The sequence below is a fragment of the Alligator sinensis genome, unplaced genomic scaffold (genome assembly GCF_000455745.1).
Source record: "Alligator sinensis unplaced genomic scaffold, ASM45574v1 scaffold243_1, whole genome shotgun sequence".
Taxonomy (NCBI): Eukaryota; Metazoa; Chordata; order Crocodylia; family Alligatoridae; genus Alligator; species Alligator sinensis.
The window spans coordinates 4,499,939-4,526,146 of NW_005841841.1; the positions used below are offsets into that span (position 1 = coordinate 4,499,939).

At 39.3% G+C, this 26,208-nt stretch overlaps 1 protein-coding gene across 3 annotated transcripts in view; it reads right to left on the reverse strand.

The window, feature by feature from the left end:
• Nucleotides 1–6: 6 nt before the first annotated feature.
• Nucleotides 7–26,208, reverse strand: part of PRRG1 (proline rich and Gla domain 1) — a 105,356-nt gene continuing 79,154 nt past the window's right edge. For all 3 annotated transcript variants that reach the window (XM_025205263.1, XM_025205260.1, XM_025205253.1), the window contains exons 2-4: nucleotides 24,572–24,621; nucleotides 12,769–12,929; nucleotides 7–1,728 (exon numbers count right to left, since the gene is read on the reverse strand). In XM_025205263.1, the coding sequence (XP_025061048.1) occupies nucleotides 1,204–1,728; nucleotides 12,769–12,929; nucleotides 24,572–24,581 (696 nt within the window). In that variant the 5' untranslated portion in view covers nucleotides 24,582–24,621 and the 3' untranslated portion in view covers nucleotides 7–1,203. The remainder of the gene's footprint in view (nucleotides 1,729–12,768; nucleotides 12,930–24,571; nucleotides 24,622–26,208) is intronic.

Consider the following 26,208-nt stretch of genomic DNA (forward strand, 5'->3'; position numbering starts at 1 on the left):
CTTTTTAAGAAATCTGGTAAAAGCTTTCCCTCTTTTTCCTTTTTAACAAAGATTTCCATCTTGGAGTACTTGTACACGAGTTAGTTGCAGTGAGGTAAAATGGGATATTGGGTTGCCTCATCAGGCACTTGTGGCAACTGCCTGCTTTACACTGTGGTAGATGTAAAAACTAAACTGTGATAGCTCAGCTCTCAACAAAAGAGCTGTTGTGGGCTGAACTTCCATGGTTCAGCTTTCACATATTGCAGGATAGGAGTATGTATACAGGTACTTATAATGCAGCAACTGATGGCTAGTAAGGCCCTCCTGCCTCCATTTATTTCCTAGCAACCAGCCCCCTGCCCTTACAGCAATTAATTTTACAAACTATAGACGAAATCCTGGCCCTAATAAAGTTAGAGGCAGTTTTGGAATGGGATTCCAGGATGCCAGGATTTTAGCTGGTATCTTTAGCACTTGTTGATTATTAATTCCCGTCTATATTTTCAAGTACTAAAGTTAGTACCTGCATATTTTTTCTAGACTGCACTGTGACAAACAGGACAACAAGGAAGGATAAGGAAAAGCAGGCTCTTTTCTAATTGCAACTATCACTTAACTTTTTGCTTCTCTGCAAGTAGTTGACACCATGTTCCAAAATTCATCAGTTAATGCAATCCCTCTAATAATAGTAGGGCTGTGGAAGTATCATAGTCAAGCTAGGATACCCTGTTGTTTTTGGTTGGCCACACAATGGCATATTATTCTCAGTAGTCTAAGGCTGAAATGTACAATGAAATTTGTAACAAAAACTCTAAATGAAAGGGAAAAAAATACTCGAGCAAGAAACTTGAGATGCCATAAAATTTGCCCCTATAGCAAGAAATATTTTTTCTACAATTTCTGTTTATAGATTCTTTATTTCTGACAATTTTCAGCACCAGAAGGGAGGAGACACTAAGTCTGTATGCAACACTGACATCATTCAGATTAAATGGCTTTCCTGAAAATGGGGTATGGGCAGTATGAACCACATTTGTACCTGCTCCATGCTGTCAGTACAGATTCCCAAACTTCAAAACTGGCATGGAAAAAATGAATCGAGGAAACCCAACAGAGAAGAGGTACACCTTATGAGTCCATTAAATTATATATATGGATAAGCTGCAATAAAGTGCTACAAAGTTCTCTTAGTAGTTAAAAAGCTGGTAGTATTCCTCCTGTTTACTTAACACTGGTAACAACATGAGTCATTGCAATCGCATTGTATGAGCTGGAGTTTATAATGTCTTCGTACTGTGGGGGTGGATCTAAGTGATGCTCAGTTTCACTTCTTCTTATGCTGGTTTCCCCAGTGGCTTCCTCATATGAAGGGGGAGGGTCACCATTTGACAGTCTTGTTGATATTGAGTCTGACCATCCATCTGCATAGCTCAGAAATCCCGGTGACAGACCACTGCCTTCATACATTTCTTCCTGTGGGGAATGAACAATGCTGAGAGGCTGGGGGAGAGGACTTCTACCAGCAGCCACAGCACTATCACCAATGGCTTCATGTGCTTCCCTATGCAAGTATGCAGACTGTCTACGAATTTTCTTTTTAAACAGGCATCTCCACACGACAAAAGCGACAATGAGGATAACAAAAAGGCCAATGATTAATGGAAATGCAAGGTAAAATGAATACCAGTTATGTCCAGTGTTACTTTCTCCCTGAACTCCATTTGTGTAGTCTTTCCAGAATTCCCTCTAGAAAAGCAAGATAAAATGAATCAGAAACTGCTTTAAAAGAATTTAAAGTAATGAAGTAATAATTTAAAGTAATTATTTTCATAGGTATATATTAAAAGAAAAAAAAATGTTCTTGAATCTTTTATCTTTCAATAAATGATGACTGAGGTCTTGAGCAAGAGATCTCCTGACTGTCTTAAGAAGTAGTTACTGAATCATATAATTTAAATGGAAAAAAAAAAAAGAGAATAACCCACCGTTGCCTGAAAAAAAATCTGTATCAGCACTTAATTGCAAAACTGGAGTATAAGTGAGAAGAATAATCTGAATGGGTATATGGTACCAACATTTTTCAGCACTGCTTAAGGTCAATGATTTATTTTTGGAATTTGTGAATTATCCATGCTGTGCTGCCATCCTCAATTCAGACTTATGCACTCTAGTTCATAAAGCAATAGCTGTCAGCTCATTTGGAGTCATTTGAGAATCACTAATGTATTACTTATATATAAACATTAAATATGTATTTATATAACAATAAAGCAGTGTTTACAATAAAACCATATAATGTATACATACAATGTATACATAATACCAAAGTTTCTGAAGTGTATCTCAGCTAGAGATAAATTAAATCAGAGCAAGGAATGGAAATATGGTTGAGGGAAAATTAAAAGTTGAAAAGGCATTAAATACTTTCAAGTGTTATGTTAATATGAATATTTTTATTCAACAAGAAAAAATGTTACAGTCACAGTTTCAGTATGCTAAATGATATACAAACAAAACAGATAAATGTGGTTGTCCTGCTTTTAGAAACATTTTTGCTGAGTTTTATGATGGTATAATAATGCAGGGAGAAACAAACTGCTAGAAACTGGACTCAAGTACTCTTTCTAGCACGGAAAGAGAACTGTCCATATTTTTTCCAGCAGTAAACAGCAACATACATCACAGGCATATAATTAGGAAAATGCTTACAAAATACTTAGGGGGAAAATAATTGATTTTATAATGACCTATTGTCTATGTTATTGTATCTGTTGCTTCAGCACAAAGCATACCAGTAACAATAGGTGTTCATGAGTCTTTAAAATTTATACTAAATACAAAATGTAGGTCATTCTGTAAACTTTATCCCCCTGTTTCAAGAAATGAATGATAACACTTGTAGGTATATTCACTCAGACTATAAAAGAGAAAACAAAATCTCCAAAACTAGCTGAGGAAAACTGAAGTATGTTTTATATGCAAGGAAAAGGCCTCTGCCAGGGCTGGAAACTCTCAGGATGGAAGGGAGGGAGCCAGAGTGGTCCTTGCATTAATGGTCACTGCACTGGGAGCCACAGCAATTAACACTGGCACTGCTTCGCCTCCTCCCGCCACTGCCAAATTTCTAGACAGAGGGAATCCCCCTCCCCAACCATATGCCAGATCAGGATAGCATGGAGGGCTGACTTGCAGCAGGACCTGGCATGCTGGGTCCAACCCAGAACGTGGTACCAGAACAAGCACATGATCCCACATTTGGCATGTAGCCCCAGAGCCAGTACATGGCCACAGAGGACCTGGCATGTCAGATGCCACCACAGCCCCAGCACTGGCATGATGGATCAGACCCTGCCGCATGGCCCCAGACCCAGCATGCAGGGTTGGATTTGGTGTGAGGCCCCAGATCTAGTGCACTAGGATGGTCTGTGGGCATCATTTAACACACAAGGCAGGTAGCAGGCTTGGATACAGGTTGATTTCCTAACTGCTGCTACTCTGTTATCAGAAAAGGCAATTGTTTTTTTCTTTAGATGGTCTTTCCAAAATAAGGTGCATGCTATATGCAGAAGCATGCTGTATGTGAAAAAAATACAGTATGCTAGTAACTAACAATACAACAGTGGTTTTTATCCTCAAAATATATTCCACCTTCATAAGGAGTGATCAGGTACAGAACACAAGCTAGAATTCCCTCTAATGAAAGTATCTGAAAACCACTTTAAGATTAAGTTACAAAAAAAATAATTCTTGGACAACATACTCAAAGTAAGTTTATAAATAGATGTGCTTGTTCAATTTCTAAAAAGAGAAAAGAGCTGACTAAAGTTAGCTCATATTTGTAAGAGACAGGCTGTCTACTTTTCCCATATTCAGTGTAATGCAGAGGTTGTAATTATGTTTGTTCATTAAAAAAAAATCCTATTAATGATAAAATAATTAAATAAATAAGTAGGACACACAAAATGTATCACTACTGAAACTGCCAGTGATTCTACAGAACATCATAAAGGTTCTATCTAGGAATGTGCATACCTAGCAGAAGATACCATAAAGCAAACACGGGGGAAAATTGCCTGAGGGGAGGTACAGGTTAGCCACATGGGATCGTATCTGGAATAGTGCTGCTAAAGAAACAGATAAGATAAGAACTGCAAACCAGTACTTGAAAAAGTAAAGAAAACAGACAGTGGAGTCCAATTATTTCCCTGTAGCTTCCTTAAAAGAAAACAGAAGTTCAAAAAAATGTATAAACTCCTTTCTCATGTTGTGTTCGTCACATCAGAAGATTTCTACTATTTTAAGTTACTATTATGAAAAAATGTCTGAAAATGGTAGTGCAGCACTCTGTGTTTATTTCATCTCAGTGAGTTCAATGCCCAGCACGCTCAGTTTAAGATTTTTTTCCTCTCCCTATCTATACTACAAAAACAAACAACAAGCAAGCAAAATCAACCTGGGCTCTGAAGGTGAGGCCAGGTTCTTGTTTGAAGAACATACATCACCAGTAACAGGAGTTCGACTAGTCAGATAGGGAGATCTGAGCAACCCCGTTATCCTCAATATTTCAGGGGTAACTAGTTAGAACAGTAGTCCACAGCTTATGGTCTGCCAGCCAAATCCAAACCTCAGATGAATTCTCTCACTAGGAAGGTAGTAAAACACTGGAACAGGTTTCCCAGAGAAGTTGTGGAATCTCCATTCTTGGAGGTTTTAAGACCTGGCTAGACAAAAACCTTGGGTGAGAGGATACATAGTTAGGGATGATCCTGCTTTGAGCAGGGGGTTGGACTAGATGACCTCCTGAAGTCCTTTCCAACCCTAATTTTCTATGATTGTATATGGGGCTTCAGCAATAGTTGCTCTTCCTGTGCTGTTGCTGAGAGAAGCAGTGGCTGCAGAAAGGTCCTAATGCCTGCCTACTAGGTCATCCTGGCTCAGCAACTTGAAAAGCTTGCTGACAGGTAGGTTATAACTTCATCTGGAAAGCTGGAAAAAAGGGCAATAATTCATTAGAAATGCCACTATTAACATCATTAATATTTTGTATAGGAGCCCATCTTTTTTGTTGTGCTTGTCCAACGGCATTCAGAAATAAAATGACTCCAGCTACAAGTGTGGGTAAAAGTGCTGTCAGACTGGCCAGCACAGACTATATCGTGAGCATAAAGTAAAGCTATGTATTAATTGTCAGCAGCAGATTCAAGAGAAAGTAAATTTAGATTCTCATGTTCAATCAATGCCACACATAATGAAGCTAAACAGCAAATACACACCAGAACCACTCCCTCTGACCTCACTATCCTCATACTCAAGATAAATCTACCATATATCTTTAAAATGAGAACTTAAGAACAAAAATTCAAAAGCTGGCTGAACACTAAGAACCAAGGACTTAATACTGATATTGTTTTTCTGGAACATTACAACCTACCTGACTCCAGAATTCTTCCTACACATGAAAGGGAAGGCTGTGCGAAGCTTCAGGTGCTGATTCAATTTGGAGGAAATTTGGCCCGATTCAGCAGCCAAACCTCTGAATCTGAATTGAATCGGGAGATCAGTAAAAAGGCTCAAATCGATTCGAAGCTCTCCAGAGAAGCTCTCGAATTGATTCGGAGAACTTCAGAGATTCAGGCAGTCCCCACTCGCCACCGCAGAGAGCTGGACATGAACTCCGTGCTGATAAGTAGGAAGGGGGAGGTGGGGGCTGAAGGAGGGGAGAGGGGACCATGGGGGGACACCTGCCTGCTTTCCCAGCCCCCTGAGCGCTCCCTGACCCCCGCCTTCTCTCACAGTCCCACCCATGGCTGCCCCACCCACCCCAGCTCCCAGCTCTTAAAACAAACAAACAAAAAAGCCCCCACTCACTGGCTGCTGCAGCGGCCTCAGGGCTTCTGGGGGCTTGTGGCAGAGCCCCTCATGCAGCATAAGTAGGGCAGCCTGGGGGGAGGGGCGCTGGGAGAGTGGGCGGGGGCCAGGGGGGCTCAAGGCAGAGCCCCTCACACAGCGTGGGGCAGTGAGGATCGCACCCCCCCCCCCGGGCCTGGCAGCAGCCAGTGAGTGGGGGCTTTTTTTTTTTTTTTTTAAAGAGCTGGGAGGCTGGGGTTGGGCGGGGCAGCCATTAACGGGGCTAGAAGAACGGGCATGGGATGGGGCCTGTCCGATTCAGAGATTTGGCGGTGGATGAATCTCTGGTTCAGATTTGGTTGAATCGATTTGGGACAGCGATTCAAATAACCAAATCGAATCACTGGCCCCCAAATTGGCTGAATCTGAATCCTAAGCAAATACTAGCCACTTTGCACAGGCCTAATGAAAGGTGATAATGACCCTACTCTCTTTTGATTGGCATTGCTCTCTCAGTAGTTAGCTTCTTTTCTTTTACTGTTTGTCTGCTACCCTTGGGAACTTCTCTCCCCGCTTTTCCAACTGTTTTTTACTTTGCTGTGCTGCTTTGGACTCCTCAGACCTGAAGAAGAATGTCTTGTATTCAAAAACTTGGCTCTTTCCCAACTATGCAGTTGGTCCAATAAAAGATTTCACCCTAAGACATTGCTGCTTTGTGAACATTCAATATATTCACATATCTCATATCTCTGTCTTATATTTTGCTATCTCAGCATTTCCAAAGGAGTAGAGTTTGACTATAAAAACAGAGAAAAAGGAGATGTCTTTGAGTAAGAAGGTGCTGTTTTATGCAATCCATTTGCAGAGTTAAGAGTAGCACTTTATTGGAACAGAAATTGCAGCTCTCTTGTTCCGTATACTGCTGTGTTAAACACTGTAGTACAATGGTTATCAGTTATAAAATGTGTATGTACTCTCCCGAATAAGGATACCGAGTTGCAGGTTACAATATAATCTACTGCACATTTTAATATTTTCCTGTGCTTGGAACTCAGTTGTGCCTACTAAAAGGGCTGTCTCTAGCTCTTGTAAAAACCTGGGAAATCAGTATGCTTCCTCCACGTTCTGCCCCATGGAGAACTAGTAACAAAGCCAGCCTCTTCTCTAGTGAGTAGTAGCTGATTTGCAGGCATAGGCATACAATGATAACTCTGGAGTCTACATATGAACTGAGGACTGCATTAAAAAAACCCACCAAAAAAATGTATGGCAACCTAGGAGTTTAAGTTTCTTTGTCATCAGCTTTACTTCATGGACACTTGAGTAAACTTTTCCCAAGCTTTAACATAGTTTAGGACCCCTCAGAATTCAAGCACTTGAGTTCTTTCTGAAGCTATTAAAAATGCTGCATTCATGAACAAGATGAAAACATTCAAGATTCTCCCCTCCCCAGTAAAACTTATTAACGTAGCAGAAACAAGGTTGTAGCTTTTATTTTCTGTAAACCAAATCACTGTGAGAATCAGCTTATTAGCTCTGTAGATTCCCAGAAATTAAAAGAACCATGCTATGAACCTATTTAGTGTCTTCACCACAGCTTGACTAAGATGTGTAAAAGTCTAGAAGCAGCTACAGATAGGGAAAATGGAGATTTAGAGGACTGAACTGACTTGATCCAAATCAGAAGAGCCCATCAACCAACTGAAAGAGAGTGCATAAAGACCAGAATCAGGAAGCATCCATGATATTTTAGAAGTACAAGGATTCTTAGGAATTGCTAGAAAAGCAAAAGAAATAAACCAGAAAGCATTAGTAAGACTGAAACAGTTATAGATAAGTAATCTAAAGCAGTGGTAAGGATTGAGAGTACAAGTCCACCTTCACTATTTATTAGTTTCTTGATCCAAATGACAGATACTTCTCATAGTCATTAAAAAAAGTAATTGGCATGGTTTAGGAAAACTAACTGTAATAACGGTATGTCCTAAAGCACTGTAGAATTTATGGCTATGAAATAGCAGAATTACTTTAATACTCCTAAAAAGGCAGAAAAAATTAAGCTAGATAGGTTATAGGATCAGTTAACTGCAATGAAAAAGGACCTATTCAGACCATCTAGTCTATACACAGGCTTATTTTGTGTATTTCCCACTGCTTTAGCAAGTTTTATTTTAAATGTCTCGAGGGATAGATACCACATCCACTTAAACTGTCATAAACAGCTGATAGGTTTAATTTAAAAAGTATCTAATGGTATGAGAATGCAGTGTTTCAGTATCAATACAACTTAATTCAGAGTAGCACTGGTATACATTGAATTGATAACGACAATAAATCAATCGTCTTCTTTCCATATCAGTGTTAAACGCAGTAATTTTGCAGTGCTGAGAAGGTCCAACTGTGGGACCTATCATATTTTGGCAGCATACTAGTCTCAAAACATTCCTGGTCAATACCATTTTATTTTCTTTTTAAGAGGCAATACAAGTTGCCAGTCAGAAAATTGTTTGTATTCAACCAGTGAAACATGAACAAAATGAGTGGGAAGTGAATGAGATGCATGAGACTGCTCACATTTTTACTGTTTGCCTCAATTTCAGATTAATATAGAAATTCAACACCCTGTATGATCCCTTCATATCTTTCATCTGTTGGATATTTCGTATAATAGTTTGATTCAAAGCTGATGTTAAAAAGTCACATCTGATACTGAATACCATTTTGGGCTGAGTGTTTATGACTCTCTCATTCTATAAATCCAAGTCATGCTCATGATTTCTTTTTCTGTTTGCTGATCTGTGTTTACCATTCTTTAAAACAACTGTAAATGTTCCATATTTACCAAAAATAATTACTTCCATTATTTTTAAAAATCCTCATAAAAAGTAAGGTAAAACACTTGAAGTTGACAGAACTAAGATGAACAGCAGCACTGAAAGCACATAAAAATATTTTTCATGTTATCCTATCAGTTTATCCAAAACGTTCTTGTGCTTGACGATTTAGTCAAGCCTAGCACAGCTCTGATATTTCTACAGCTTTGTAAAATTTATAGCAAAATGAAAAAAAGTCTGATTAGGGTTAATTCACTTTGGGTTTTGCTGATATTCTTTGCTCCTAATTACTAGGAAACATTTACAAAATATTGGGTTATAAACACTCCCTTTTGTCCATTTATACTAGATGGAAAGGCTGAACAGAATCACTGCATAAAAAGGACAGACCCTTAAGGATGTATCAGTAACTCCCAGGCTATATCAACTTTTAAAATAAAATTATAAGATAGCACATACTTACCTTTTAAGTGTATCAGTAGTAAAATGAAGCACCAAAGAGCGTGCATTGTAAAAAACTGTACTTTAAACAGACTTTAACAGAAAGACCAGTACTCCAGCCAACACTATAACCTGCATATTCAAATAAGACAATATTGCTTTTGGCTATGTATTCTATTGACTTCAAATGAAAAATTAAGTCTGTGCCATGTTCTGTTTCATAATACCGCAATGAAGCTTCAAAATTTGTTCTTAAATATTAGCTCTGGTACCGTCTAATGCTTCTAAGCCGAAAGGACAGTATGGACAAATGTAGGATGAGACATAACCAAGAAGATGAAGCCACAGCAACTACAAAGAGCTTTCAGTCAAACTTTATAAAAACAAATCATGGTAACTTGGGGAATCTATCTAAGACTCATTAATTCTAACTGATATTATGAATTATCATGCAATTGTCACTATGAAAATTGGTGTATTTTGAATGTTTCTGTCAATGTACTTCCACACCAGAAGACAAAAACCTCTCACATATCCCTCTCAGACCAGGGAAATTTGTCTGTAATTTAAACTTATCAGGTGGCTACTGGGTTGCCAACAGCTTGGAACAAGAAGCTAGAGGGGCACTGTCATGGATGGCAGTCTTGTCAGCTGATGGGGCCCCCAGCCACGATGGATTTCTACTTGTAAGTTGGTGCAGGGTAGCCTGGGATCATGATCCCGGGTCTCCCCTTTACCAGCAATAAGGTGCGATAGGATTTGATGCTGGATCTCACAATCACACCTCCTCCCATGCATGTGTAGCACGGCAGGAGGCATAATAATGTGGATTGCACATCAGATTCTATCACACCTTTACTTGAATATCTAGAGGGGCCTGTAATTCTTAAATTTATGTCTTGTTTAAAAGATAGGAAAAATACTGAGTTGGTGACTCTCAGTACATTCCCCAAGCCATTCATTGGGAGAATATAGATGCTATTTAACCATTCAAACCAAGGTTTATTTGTTTGGAAAAGGAGAGGCTGCCAGAATGCAGTTCTTAGGGTACCTGGTAGGTGTAAAAGATGTAATTCATATGCAACAATTTAGGTAAGGTGCTCACATTTATCAGTCCAGTTTCAGAGCACAACATCCCCGCAGTGTAGATTAAGGTAGAGAGAAAAAACCAACTGAAAAAGTAATTGGAGATCTTTTCTATCCGAGTGGACCCCAGTTCAGAGTCAACACCTCAAATCTCTGTTCCATACAATGAAACAGACTCTACCTTAGATTTATACTTTAGAGCTGCAAGAGCCCCTCTTCTGCCCATCTATATGTAGACTATAAAATAATTATATCAGTATTAAAAAAGTATGGTCAAAACTAGACACCATCATCAACGAATTAATTCCCTGAAGATTTCTGGGGGCCATTCCATTTCTCAGTAAGTTGTGTATGATCTTATTTGAGATTCAGAGATGAGATAAATTAACTTAATTTTTATAGTCTATTTTGATACTCTTGCTTTACCGAAAGTTAGCACAATCATCTTTAGACTTGTATTTTTTCAAGACTTCTATTAAATCATCATTAGCTTTAGAGCAGTCCTCATCAAACCATGGTTTGTGCCACCAGCACTGCCTATTCCCAACAAAAATGCTACCTTTTATGAAGACAAGGTTCCTTGGGTAAATTTGATATCTTTTATTAGATCAACCCAAATAGTTGGAGAATAGTTATTAAGCAAGCTTTCGGGTTCAAAAACCCTTCGTCAGGCCTTTTATGAAGGCATTTTCCAACTGTTGAACAACCGCTTTGCATTATTTGCTTCTTAGGATTCTTGTACTTTGAGAATGAGATAAGTTGCCCAAGAAAGTGTCTTTGAATCAAGTAACACATTTCTCTCATAACTCATTATTCTACCGAATTCTCTTTTTGTTGACTACTACTTTGGGGACTGGTTGCATAATTCTTGAGGAAGGCTCCTTACAAGATTCTAATGGATTTTTTAGAGAAAGGGCAAAGTGGTCACTTCCCCCACACAGTAAAATTTAAAATGATTAGTCTTTAAACCACACATGTGGTTCTATTACTGTATTTACTTGAATCCAAGATGAGGTTATTTCCCCCATCTTGGATTCAAGTATGAGCCAGGGGAAGGGGGGCAGCAGTGGCAGCTGCTGTGGCCCTAACCCAGGGGCAGAGCTGCAACATCTGCCTGCCCCCTCCTGCCACTTACCCTCTGATTCTAGCCCTGCTCCAGTCCAGGGCACAGAGCACATAATTACTTTGGCTTCTGGGCTGGAAGGTAAGCAGTGGTGAGAGAATGTGGGGCAGAACACAGAGATACTAGCAAGAGGGGGTTGGGGAAGAGGTAGTTGGGGGGGCAGATACAGGGGTAGAGGTAGGAGGGCAAGGGCAGCTGCTGTAGCCTGGCTGTGTTCCCCAGGCTGGGCCAGGGCCAGAGGGTCAGTGGCGCAGCTAATGTAGCAAGGCAGCAGGGGAGCCAGGTGGAGGGGGCATGTGCCATGAGGACAGGCTGTTAATTCATTTAGAAGAAGAGTATTTATTTATTTTTTTATTTCCTTTAATCATAGTAAGTATTGAAGACATGCAAGATACTCAACAGGTTTGACAGTCTGGGGCAGCCTTACTGCCTTCATTTGTCCACTGTAGGGCTGGCTGTTTTATATATCCAGGTCATACCTCCTGGGAGGACAAAGCTAGACAATGAGTTAAAACTCTCACTCAAATTGGACAAAGCCTGCAGTCAGCTTCTCTGTTCGGTGCATTGTGGGAGTGATGCACACCAAAATATAGTCTCCTGTGTGGATCTATGCTCCTCACTTGTTGTCTGCGACACACGTTTCTGTAGTTGCCATCCCCATTATAGCAACATTCACCACCACCTGGTGCTGTTGGCGAGTACGAAAATTGGCTTGTAAAAGTGGTAGAAATGGGGCTGGGGGTCAGTACAATCGAGGCCTTGGAACATATCCCTATTTGTTGCATTGTAAAGTGGGTTCCCTTTTATGCAAATTCAAGTTATGCACTGTTTTCCAGGAACACATGTATAGCATAAAGCGAGGGAAACCTGTACAGATTTGGGCCTCAATCCTGTGCTGAGTTTTGTGCTGGCTCCAGTACACAAGCCCACAGAAGTTAATAGATACTTGTGCACAACACACTGTCACACTCGATTCTTATTCTCTCAGAAAGTCAAAGGTCTGCCCGAGACTAATGTCCCATCAGGTTAGCGTGGATAAGGCACATCAGTTTCTGTAGTTAATTGTGTACAAGGGTGATGTGACTGGCATTACATTCAGCCACCTTTGAGTCCCCAGCCAAAATGACCAGGTACCATTTACAGTCAGGTAAACTGTGGGCACCCTTCAGCACCAGTCCAGAGCGGGACTCAAACTCATACCCCTGGTGACAGAGGAAGATGCCCCAACTGTTCTGCCACTCTACCCAAGCAAGGTTCTAGATAGGCGTTGCTTAAGCAGCTGCACTGTTGGCGAATGGCTGCCAGCTTCAGGAAAGTGCTCACTAGTTTTAGCAGAATACATTTTGTAAAAAAGAATAAGTTACGAAATCTAGTACAGTAACAAGAAGCAAAAAGTCATTAATCTTGCTTACCAGCTTCTATCAAACAATATAATGGTAAAAACAAATAACTTACTGTCTTTTCATCATTTTCAAAAGCTTCTCTTGCTTCCTCATAGCTACAGGCTTCTTCTTTGCATTCACGTTCTATGTTCCCTTGCCTTATCTCTTCTAAAAATACATTGGCTCTTGGGTATCTTTTTAAAACAGAGTTAGCTTTGTCCTCTGTTAGGAACACTGAAAGAGAGAGAGAGAGAGAGAGAGTTGAAGCCATTTCTAAATATTATTGTACAGTCCCAAAACCTCAAGATAAAGCTACCAAAGAAGTTACAATGTCTTCCGCAAAGGTATTTTTAAAGAGATTTTAGCGTAAAAGCATAAGAAAACCCTCCAAATGTTTCTGGCCACAACAAACAATTTTGTGTAGACTTCTGAGTACTGCGGGCATGATGGCACAAGTAGTTCAAGTCCAAAAATCAGTCCCACTTCAGTGCAGCACCGATATTCAGGAAAGCAGTCAAGTTCATGGAAATTGAGCACTTCCAAGTCAAGGGGCTTAAGCACATACAGAAGCATGTTGTGAACAGAGTTTAATTTAAGCACATTTCCTTTAATCAGAACTAAAGAAAACAAAAAAGAAGGGGGTATGTTTATGAATTCTCCAAAAGCATGCCAATGCATACCATCCTAAAATGATCAGAATTTTATACTTTAGTATCCTGTTTATAAACAAAAGTTATAGTCAAGAAAGAGATTTTAATTTAAGAAAACTGCTGCCTAAAGTCTATCTGTTTTCTGAAGCAAGGCTGGAGCTGGCTAGCTACTCAATCTTTTGGGAAGCATATAGCAAATACTATATGCTTTTGGGAAGCATAATGCTAGGCATGCTCCAAAAAAAGGGGAAAAAACAGCATTAGAAAAAGAATCTAAAATGGAACTGTATGATTACCAGGAAGACTGTATGCCTCAGGTAGGATATTGCCAGCAAACTGACCAAGATCATTTTATGGTTCAAATAAAACTTTAATGAGTGGCCAAATGTTTTACACTAAAAACCTTTACAGCTTAAGTAATTTCTCCCAGGTGTATTTTATCTGTCAAGAGTAAAAGTGCATGTGGATAACCTCTAATTCTGATTTTCTAGTTTATCTTTCCTTTTCATCCTTTCACTAAATGATGGATCTTCTACCTATGACAACAATGCTATTTCTGCCAGGTATGCACATTCATCTTTTCCCCCCAATTTATGGTGCCCTCTAGGCTGAGCTGGTTTTGTGCCTGTTGTGTACGTGCCAGCCTGCAACAAGGTCTGGGATAATCCAAATCTGCTAGCAAGTGATATTGTTTGGAACAGGGGTCAGCAATTTACAGTCTGCAGAGATGAGGCTTTGGTGTTTGGCATGGGGAGGGAGCCTAGCTTGAGCTGCACATAGTTGGGAAGCCAGCAAGTGGGGAGAAGCAGTGGAGGTGGCTAGGTCTAAGCACCAGCCTGTCTCAGACATGAGCTGGGCCATTCTGGGCAAGGTTCCTGACTGCTGGTCTAGAGAGACCAGGCCCATATTTATTCTGAATTAATATTTTAAACTTGAGTGTGATCTGTTTGAATGTTATAGTCTGATATTCAGTTTTAAGATTAGAGACTTTCTACCAACCTGCTTTAAAAATAATTACAATTTTCCTTTTCATTTTTTCATCAAGATGTCCAATACTGTACCAGCACTAGATTCAAATTACTTTCAAATGTATTTTAAGCTAGATTTTAGTTTGTTTAACATAAGAAATGTGCTTCTTCCCTTATAATTCTTTCAGGTGAGGGGCAAAAGACGTGCAAGTATTTTTTTCTAATTGCATCAGTATTTGAATATTCGACCCTGAGATACAAAAGAGCCAGGGATATAACTGTGTTCCTGAAACAGATATCCAATTTCATGTGACAGATCAAGTATTTGCATGTGGAAATAGGAACAGATATGTTTTTCAGCATGTTCCAATGGTCAACAAATGTTAGGGGTCTAAGGGTTTGCTTATGTAGAAAGTCAGTGTTCAGTAAGCTAGGATGCAAGATACTCCACATGAACTCTTCATGTGGACATTCTTAGTGCAAGATTTTATTCCATTTTCAAAGTGGAATAAGCTACCTTACACAAAAAACTTCACCCTGGAGTTATCACTGCATAGTTAGTACACTGTACATTCATTCATTCATTGCAGTTTCCTGTGCAGACCAGAATTTTCCCGTACCTGAGAACGCTCTGGTGACAGCAACTTCCTGTTTAAGCCAGGGCTTTAAAACTGAGGACTTTGAACTCCAACTGCTGCAGTACCATAGTGTACAACGGCAGATCTATGGGGGCTGTCCTGCCCATGTTTAAATCAGCTCTCTGAATTTGATGACAAGCAAGCAGGGGTTGGAAAATAGCAGTGCCATTCACCCTTGGGGTCCTGGAGTCACGCCAAAGCAAGGAGCTGCAGTAAGATGCTGATGAGCTGCATGTGCATCACAGCTTAAGGGGGATGGAACTGCACCTTCCATGCCCTCTATGAGTGTTCCCTTGGCATAGAAAAAGACAGGAGATGTCATCTGTCTAGGATCCACGCAATTTAGGACTAAACAATAATTCAAGATACAGTTCTTTATATGAAGAGACTATTCTATAAGGTTGTCCAAACTGCAGCTTTGACAAAGGTGAGGTAGGATTCATTTCTAAGGGTATCATGCTAACTTGGAATTGAATTAATTCATCCTAAAATCCTTCTCAAGGCACCTTGGTTTTAGAAATAAACTTTAATTTCTTTATAACTGAAATGTCTCTCCCAGAACAAAGCAGAACTTTATAAAAACATTTAAATTCTTGGGATAGGGAAAACATAACAACTGGTGCTATGTTAAAAATAAGTCTGCATATACCAAATAATCCAGAGTTAAATTGAATTAAAGCTCTACTGTCAAATTGTTATGTAACTAAATCCTCAAATCTCCTATGTTATGCTCAAACTTCAATGTTCTATATAATTTCAAAGGTATGTTAGGACAGAGACTTATCCTCTAGTAAAAACAGTACTACAGGCAGTCCCTGATTTACAACGTTTTGAGTTACAACGGTTCACACTTACATTTATAAACTGACACCTTTTTAACTTTCTGATGTCAGTTTTGACTTTACAACACGATCCAATGCCATGCCAGCGAACAAGTTCACTGCGTCACCCATCTCCCTGGAGAACATCTGTCCAAACTTCCTTGGACCCAATCCCCTATTTATAACATAGTTTCCTGTGGGAAAATCAGTTCCAACTTATGTTTTGACTTAAGATGTGGTTTTCAGGAACCAAATGTGTTGTAAGTCCGAGGACTGCCTGTACAGATAATTAGAAGTAGTCCAGGTGGGCAACATTTTAAATGTTAATATACCCTTTACTACATGAAACATTTGATTTGATCCATTGACATAATTTCCTTTATGATTAGGATAAACACAAACGGTACCTTCCATTAACATGCAATGCCTAGCAACTGCGCATTTTCAAGAAGTAAATCCCTTGAGTCAGTTTCTTTTTACGATCCATGTTTCTGCTGCTGATATTCCTTGTTATATGTACTTTGCAACTGAACCATTGTCCAAGTGAAGCATGTGACTAAGTTTCACCTTTTATCGGAAATGAAAACAATAGTGAGAACCAGAGAGAAAGGAAGTAGCAGGCCAACCCTTCTGTCATTCTTTAGGGATTTGCCAAACACAAATAAATGCTGCTTCCTGAATTCCAAAAGGATTAAAAGCTTTATTCATGAAAGCAAATGCTCTGGTTTGCAAGGGAAAGTAACATACTCCAGTTCTTTAAAGTTCACCAGACACAGTCATTGGAAAAATAAAGTACAAATTTGAGCTAAAATACAGGCCCGATAGACAGTAATTCAATCATGGTTTCATCTTTCAATAAGCACTGCTTTTGAATGGTTTACCCACCTCAACCCTATTGTTAGAGGCAAATTTCAAGTGAATTATAAATGAGTCTCATATTGTAAGATATCAGGCATCTCCATTTCTGGATCTGCAAACAGATATCTTTAAAAAAAAATTGAAAATTTCAGTACTTAACTTCTGCAAAGACTGGATGGTCTGCAAAGTGGGACAATGAAAAGATGTTCAAGTGGAGTACCCAGAAACCTAATGCACTAAGCTCTACTAACTGCTTTTGAAGATCTGGTTCTTTAACACCAAATCAGAGTAAGCAGGCTCCACCACACACTCAACAGAATTAAGACTATAGGAAGAAGGAAGGGAACTAAACAGCTGCTTATACTCAAAGTTCCATTTTGTATTAAATTTGTTCTTCCTTCAGAAGAACATCATGAAAAATTATGACATTAACTGGAGCTCCTGAAGGCTGCTTGCAGGCACTAAAAAAGTGGTGTTTTACTTTAAACTCGATGCACTCTCACACCAAGCCCAGCACGTGCCCAGAAAAGGCAGCACATTAGTTGGACCCGACTTGCCCCAAAACTGCATAGATTGGGCGCTTCAGTGGAGCTGTTCTGGTGTTTCTATCTAATAGCTGATTGAATCAGCTTTAGGTAAAAGCACAAAAAAGCCCTGTTGAAGAACCCAGTTTATACAGATGCTGCGGAGTCAATTCAAAGTAATGCACTGCCTCTTCTGGTAAAACACAGGGTTTTTTTTAATACTGCAAGCAGCCGAAAAGAATAAGAAAGAACCGGATGGTCATAGCCAACCAGTTTTCCATTTGTTTTGTGGCCTGTCATTCAACAAGAACATGTTTGGAAGTGAGAAATTATTGTAATAAATTATAAAGAAATATGAATATCCTCTGGAAGTCATTATTCTGTAAGCTTATATTGCCACATGATAGGGGAGCTGGCCTGAAACTGTGATGCACATTTTTTTTTTGTTGTTAAACAGAATTTTTCAAATCTACTAGATCTCTACTGGAAGAACAAGGAATAGTTAAATAATTCTTGGGCAATGAAGGAAATGGGTGTCCCATACCATCTACCTTTCTTCACCCAGATAGTACATTTCCTGGCTGACACTCCAAGATATGGGAGCTGGATCCTCTCTGCCAGCCAATGTGTCCAACACCTTTGAAAAGGGCCAGTGCCAGCTAACAAGAATTTTTTCCATTCACAGCTGCTCGCTGTAAAGGAGCTCTAGACTCCAATAACTCTGGGGAACTGTTTGGAGAAGAAGACAAACAGTGCTAATGTCTCCTTAAGTCAGCAGGTTGCTCAGGAAGGTTATTGTTATCCCTAGGAAGGGAGAAGACAGAGAAAGGAGGACTCTTGACTGGTTGGGTGCCAACAGATATAACACTGAAACTATTCTAAAAATGTTCTAATTGGATACCAGTTCATTCCACAAGTACACTGTCAAAGGTCTAAGTAGAATGGTCAAGTATCCAGGTTGTAGCCATATTGGTCTAGAGGAAAAACCAATCAGGACTCATAGTAGAGGTGGTATCTTTTATTAGACCAACAAGATTTTTGCAAAAAAAAAAAAAAAGAAATTCTTTAATTGCAAGCTTTTGGGCACAAACACCCTTCATCAGGCATTGGAGAAAAGATTTTAAAAGTTCTCCTGGATACAACCTGGATGCCCAACACATGGAAGATATCATATTTTAGCCATTTTTTTTTTAGTGAAATCTTCATATTTTCCCAAGCAGGAAGCAACTGTGACCACCTGAAACCTGAGACACTGCTCTGGCCTTTGTTTCAAGGTAATCTGCATCATCACAAAACCTCACAAGAGGTGAGAGACTCCATACCAGTTATGAACTGATTGAGCAGACGAGTTTTCCATCTACTGACTCCTTTGTGAAATCCTATGAAATATGAACTTTCATTTCTACCCAGGAGAACTTTTACAATCTTTACTCCAATGCCCAATGAAGGGTGTTTGTGCACAAAAGTTTGCAAAAATATTGTTGGTCTAATAGAAGATAGCATCTCTACTATGAGTCCTGATTGCTTAAGTAGAATGGTCACCTCTGAGACACTGCAAGGCCACTGAACTGATGTTAGGGTGTGGCAGCGAGTACTCAACCCAACTGTAATTTTCCATTCCCCTTCTAATTAACACCAAGTTCAATAAAGATCCTTTCCTGCACTTTACAAAAATCTGTGTGGTGGTACCCTAACTTGGAGTGCCTGTGGGGGGCAGCAAGGAGGGGTATGTAGAGCAGGGATGCTGCCTGTACCTCTTCTTCTGGGTTCTCGGAGGGCTGGATGCCCCCAAGCTGCCAGAGCTTTTACAGGTTTTAAAGAGAACGTTCATCCAAGCCACTCAATTTGCTTCAATTCCTGGCAAATGACCGTTGTTCAAAGCAGTCCAGGCTGATTTGTGTGGAAGAGTGGATTGCTTAGACTCCCGGTTCTGTGGGCTTGAGGGCTGGTCAACTTCTGGTGGCAGTGGAGTCTTTGGGCAGCCCCAGACACACAGAGGCAAGGGTTAAGGCAGCCTTTCCACCCCAAATAAGCCTGTGATACCCAGAACCTTGGTCAAGTACTACCGATGGGAGTCAGGTGCAGGCAAAGGAAGTTGAGGCAGTTGAGTTCTGGCTGCATACCACAACAGTCAGGTGCCGAGGGGACACTGGGGAAGGGTGGGATGAGGAGTAGTGGAGTGGGGATGCCTAGAGGACTAAACCACACACTAGTCACATAAAGTGTGCCATCCACACAACACTGAACTGGTTCACAGACTATCGGTTCAAAATAATACTTGATTATACAGGTTTACTTCTAAAAGGTTTAAAGAGGTTTAAACCATTCTAAGCTAGCTTGTATGTTCGGACACTTGCAGTTTATACTGCATTTAAACCAGTCTAAGTTTTATATCTGTCCATACCTTTCATGTAGCAAGGTAACAGAAAATAAAATACTAAGCAGGAAGGCTGAATATGAAGCCAATTTGAAGGGGGCTAGTTTTTGTTCCCTTTCTTCGTCATCTCCATGCAGTTTTACTGGCTTTTAACCATTTAAAAATTCCCTATAAAGAATACAGATTGCGGAAAAGTAGCCCACACTAGAGGAGTGTGCTTTTTTGTCTCTCTCTAATGTCTAGTCCATGTGAGAGTGTAATGACCTATTACTTGTACAAGTTAACTGACGTATGGTTTTAGATCAGGTGGCAGATGCTTACATAGTTATAGCTTCTACGTAAAATTGCCACGGATGGGACTGATGGCAGTAAATTTTATTTGTTGATCTGAGAAACAGATGAATTTGGGTGGATTATTTAAGTACGTGGGCCTGAGAATCAGTCACACAACTCTAAGGTCATGGCCAGGTATTCAGTTGCAGCACCTAAGGATTTTCAAGAAACTCTTCACAATCTAGTGAAGAATGTATTGCATTCAAAAACTTGTCTAATTTTATTCCAACCATGCAATTGGTCCAATAAAAGATACCATTCCCCAAAATCTTGCATGGTGCTAGAAAAATAATGTTGCATTGGTCATATGGGTGTTTCAACCCCCTGGCTGAACACAGATGCCTCAGAAGCAAGCTCTCCAGCCAGGGGATGATAGAGAACTACTTCTTGGATCCTGCTGCCCGGAGAAGCTCCATCATTGACAGCCTGTCCTGCCCAGCACTGACAGGCAGCCAGGGAAAGGAACAGACTGTCAGTGATTAGCTGGCAACTGCTAAAGACAGGCCCTTACCCTGCAGGGGCGGCTAGGGTAAGAAAAACTGCTGTCCTTACCCTCGCCACCCTCAGGTCTTCCCAGAACTGAAACGGGGGGGAAATGCCTGCTGCACCTTGAACAGTGCCAGGGGAACCCAAGACTGTTAAAGAGGTAGTGGGAATTAGTGGATCCCCCTGAATGCCTGTACGCTCATTATTTACGCCAGGAAAAAGGTATTTTTTTTAGACACAAATGTAATGCCTGTCCATGACCTAAGACCCCTACTAATATGCAAAGTATGTTAAACCATTTATTATTAACTTTTAAATAAATGTTTATTTTTCATTTGCCAGAGATTTTAAAAAGGATTTTAGTTTAGAAATGGCAGCAAGAAGAGCTATATTAGAAAAGTTTTGGAATAGGACAGTAGTTAGAAATGCAGATGGCTGAAGGACTTGCAATCAAGGCCGAAGCATCCTGGACACACTGCAAGTCCTGATTTATACAACAGTCTCTAATTTACCACTGAAGTAGTACATTAAGGTCAAAGATCTAAGATTTGGTATTTTCATTAAATATTCATTTACTGACTATTAGACTAGTTTCTAAGCAACAGTTTCATATTCCAAAATGAGCAAGTATTGCAAGACTGACCTTTCACTTAACACAGAACATACAATACTACTTTTGTTTCTAGTTTAATAACAAAGAAGTGAGTTTAGAATAAGCCAATAGTCATGAATGGTGAATGCATGTCTCTTTAAATACTGAAAAACCTTTTTTTAAATCTGAAAAGAACATTTAGCTTAATTTAATTTTAAAAACTCTCCTTTCTCCCACTATAGTACAAGAATCTGTATTTTAATGATGCTTAAAAGCTAATTAAGAAACAAACCAGACGCTTTATTGGCCTTGAAGATTTTTTCACATGATATATATAAAATGACACGACTAGTCCATACGGTACATTGTCACTGACACTAGAAGCTGGAACAGAATGAAGCAAAATAATCTGATCAAATACAGCAATTTTAAAAAAATCATTAAGTATCTCAGACTCTTAATGATTGCAGAGACTCTTAATGAGTACAGAGACTATTGGATTATGTACATCTAATTCTTCTTTAGGAATCAATTCAAATGTAGCAGTCCCACATGAAAAGGCATTATTCTTGTCAAAGCAATGTTGATTAAAGTTTACCATTCTCCAGGAAATATTGAATCAATTAAGAATCAGTCAGCGCCCAATGACTTCTCTTAATAGATAATGGAACTGTATTCTAGCACCATTTGGCCATATTAGCTTTCCATGACCACTATCACTAAACAGAGATGATACTCTAATGGTATACAAGTCTGTAAATAATATTTCTGTGTGTGATGCTTCATATATTTTAAATGAAAATGTAATTGAGTTCACTTTGGCTTTTATTAGTGTTCAAGATAACAGCATATGGTTGAGTTAGAAGACCTAGAACTCCTCTGATGGGAGGGCATCACCCAGAAAGTGTAAGATTTCCAGGATACAAAAAGGAAAATATGAATAGTAGTTGTGCAGGTGGTTTTTTGTGCGTTTGTTCTAATATCAGTCACTGGATTATAGGGAGGAAGTTAACAGATTTTCACAAGTTATAGCTCTCTTTTCTGGACTGAAACAATTACCACAAGCTGTTTTCTTGGTGGGTTTTTTTTTTTTAATACAAATATGGCACTAATATTCCTTCTATAGAAGTCCTGGGAGAGATGCATTATGATGATGCTTATTGCCTGTTTAAGTATCAACTAGCAATTGTGGTCATGCAAACCACAATCTGTCTGTCACAACCATGTAAATATTAGCCACCCGCATGTCTTCCACCAGTTAAGACAATTCCCAAAACAGATAAAGGGGAAAAACACAAGGAATTCTAGCACTGGGGTCTCAGCAAGCATAACTAAAGAGAAAGGACTAAATAAAGTAAAATAGAGAATACTATAAGTGAAATGGACACTGTAAAACTCTGTGATCAGTTTTTGTGTGGACAAAGGGAAAAAAAATCAAAATTGCTTTGGTGCTACACAAACTATCCACAGATACAAACAGAACTAAATAAACTAAATAAAAATAAATCCATTTTGCTTTTGGTTTGAAAAATATTATTATCATAGATTTATTTTGCCAACTTCCACCGAAGTTTGTGTGGATGTATTTGAATTTTATAATTACCAACAAAACCTGGTGCTTTCCTATACATTCACATTTTCTCAAATCCTTACTTCATTCTCAAATGCACTTCCTTGCAGCACTCAGTGTGTTATGTAATAATAAACATTAAGGGCTTTAATGTAAGAGCACACTATAAATGGAGCATTTAAAATCATTCTTTGTGTATTACCATTGATATTGTTAAAGGGAACAATAACATCAGTTGTATTTGTTTGCTGACTGCCAAGGAAATGAGTGATACAAAAAAACCCAACAAAACCAGCGCCATGATATCTATTCATATTATGAATCAAAATGGGATGGAAAACAAAACACTATAAAAAGCAAGCAAATGTGCTACCCATAAATTATTAAAACATTAAAAGTATGTTTTGCTTTATGTCTTATTTATCTGAAAGTTTCCACACAGCAAGATGTATAAAGTCACTGTGTATTAGAGAGTCCCATAGTTCAAATTATGTCAATTGAAGCAGAGTGATTACTTTCACCTGCTCTCCAAATTGTATGTCTGTGCATCAAAGACCTGTCAACAGGAGCAGTGCATGCTAGGAACCAGTATGTGGAAATGTTGATAATCAGAAACAAGCAGACATCTACAGCAGAATTCTGTGAAGTCTGCCACATGCTGAAAATAAATGTTAAGTAGCACACATTTCTGAAAGTTTAATTAGATAAATTTACATCCAAGTCATCGCTTAAACTGACACCAACAAAATTAGTCAGGCAGACAAAATTGTAGGTCTGTGTAAAGCTGTATGTACAAACATCATACGGTTCACTTCTTTAATGTCAGTTTCTTACAGTATTTGCAAAAATATCCACACCAGTTTAGGGTTACTACCTAACTATCCATACTATAGGTAATAACTGAGGCATAAGTGTTCTTTTTAAATATCCCATTAAAAGGCACACTGCTCTTCAGTAGACATATGGGAGATGCAGATGGTAGAAGTGAGTTATCCAAGGTTTAAAAAGGGAATTGATATGCATAAAGTAGATGGCTAGAGTGTGCACTGAATAACTTTGCTGCTTATTTCTTTACTTTGTTTGCATGGTATTTTGCTGTGTCCCGGAAACCTGCACTCATTTTCAATGACAGGCAAATTTCACCCACCCAACCTTTAAACATTTGTGTGCGCATGTTTTATACGATGAAATGATAGGTGGGCATTGGACCTGTATGTAAGACAGAAAGCACAGAATGATCAGAAATAGGGACAGGAAGATGGGAGGTTTTGTGCTGGGCAGGTGGGAGGAAAGGACAAAGAAGGGGCTGCAGTGGAGAGGCAGAAACTCCATTTTGACTAACCCCAAGGCTATCATCAAAATACAGATCTTATCCCCTACATTCCACTATCCCTGGTCACTTGCAGCAGACAATAAACCTGATGAAATAACCCAGAATGTATTTAGATATAAAAGTTCGAAAATGGCTCGTGCTCCAAGATGTTATGATAATGCATATTTATGTAAAGTTTGGAGTTTGTTGGGAATTTTGTCTGTTTACCCTGGCAAATTCAAAGGAGTTCATGGAAAGACAGGGCAAAATTTCAAGAAGGTAACCTAAGCAGTTTCTCTCCATTAATTTCTTTTTCTCCTGAAACCCCCCCCAAATTTAGAGAAAATGGAATTACCTGTTGAAGAGTTATTGTGCCAAGGTGAGAAACAATTCAATTAAAGTATCCAATAAGGGAAATTTAGTCCATCTTTAAATCAAGTCATAGACCAATGTTAACCAACACGTAACCCTCCATAAATGAGTAATGATAATGTGCCTCCTATTCTAGTATTCACTTGATAATGATGCCAGAAGTGTATTATGGCTATTACTTCCAAGTGGGAACATGATGAACGATTGTTCAGACAGAAAACACCACTTTTCAAGTAGCAGAAAAAGGACCTGATAGCAAAAGGGGGGGGGGGGGGGGGGGGGGGGGCGGAGTTGTATTTGTTTAACAGACACTGAAACAAAGTAGAATAGTTATAGCAAGCTCACATGCTCAGCACCATGTCAACATACACTTACCACTCCCCATGGTGATCAATGCCCAGGCAAGGAGCTAGAAATTGCTGAGTCTGTAACAAAAGAGCGAAAGCTGTTGTCAATTTTGTGAAGAACTATAAACAGAGAGATTCTTCCTGGCCTTCAGTGTGATTGCGTTTCTTTACTGGAGTCATAAACATCCACAAGCAACAGAACAAGCGATAGATCAAATATAGCTTCTTCTCTGAAATTCAATACCACCAAAAAAAGCCTTATTTTAAACAGCAAAGGGGGGAAAAAACCCACCTCCCCATCTGTACACAGTTCTTATTAAATGGTGGCCACCTTTGGAAAATTTGAAAAACAAAACATAGAAGTGTTGTTACTATGCAAAGGCACTGTCATAAAAAAGATGGAATTCTGCTTATGAATTTCATCTACTCTGTGTACCTGTTCTCTGTGCAGCCTAACTTGACATTTATTCTGCTTTTCACCGAAGCTTTTTATGCTATATCCAAGACAAAGTTCATTCAGCGGAGTGTGCTGAACTGACTTATTCGTTCCAGTCCATGGATCAGGTTTTAAAAGTTAGGGGCAAACAAGGGTCTTTCAGCCATGACAACAGAATGTTTGCACAAAGTCTGAGGGCAGATTGATACCCGTCACAGAGTGCTGAAACATGCAGTATAGTATATATTCACATCCCAAGGTGCCAGATATGGTTCTTGGGCCTTTTAAAACTGGGGCCTGTAGTTTGTCAATGAAATGGCCAACAAGAACTTGCACATACTTTGTTTTTCCTCTAGAAAAGAAAACAAACAGGAAAGTCCCAAGATAAGGGAAGAACCTGGCTAGAGGTTCTTGCACCTGCATGGCAGAAAGCTAGAGAGGAAGCCACCTGCAGAGAACAGGAGTCAGTAAACCCATAACACAAGGGCAAAAAAGACTGATTCTGAAAGGCAGTGAGACTTGTGGGGTTTCTTTTGGGCTTTTTGAGTCAGAGTTCCACAATAAGAAATCCAATGGCGGAAAAGAGGTAACTGGCTCCCCTGAATGTCAGATCACCATTCAACAGTTTTAAGGCCCTTTTATAATAACTAAACCTTTAAGTAATAAAGTCTACTGTCATATTCAATATTTTTGCAGGGAAAATCATGGAAAGGCCTTTTATTTATTTGCTTTATGTACTGCCCTTCGCAAAAAATGCCCAGAGTGGCTTACAATGAAAATGAGATACTAATAACTGATACAATATTAAAATAGTGAATGATAAAGGAATTCCCCAAATAATTCCAGAAAACCCCTGAAACCCCACTTGCTAAAAGCCTGCCCAAATAACGTCTTGCAATGCTTCCATAAGATGTCCAAGTTTAGGCTCTGGTAGACACGACGTTCCAAAACTAAGGAACAACTGAAAGCAACCTCCTATACATTTTCACCAAAAGAACTTGGTGCACAATTTTAGGCCTGCTGCCATCTATCCATTTTTATTATGTTCTATAATAAGGTAAATGTGCATTTTTAACAGATGCAGTAATGCCAACTCTTACAAAAAAAAAAATCACAAGACTCCTGATTTCCACGTCTGATTAACTCTGACTCGTCATCTCCTGATAGAGAGATCAAATCTCAGGATTTTTTATTCTGACACATGTAGAGAGCACCAAGCTGGTAAGAGG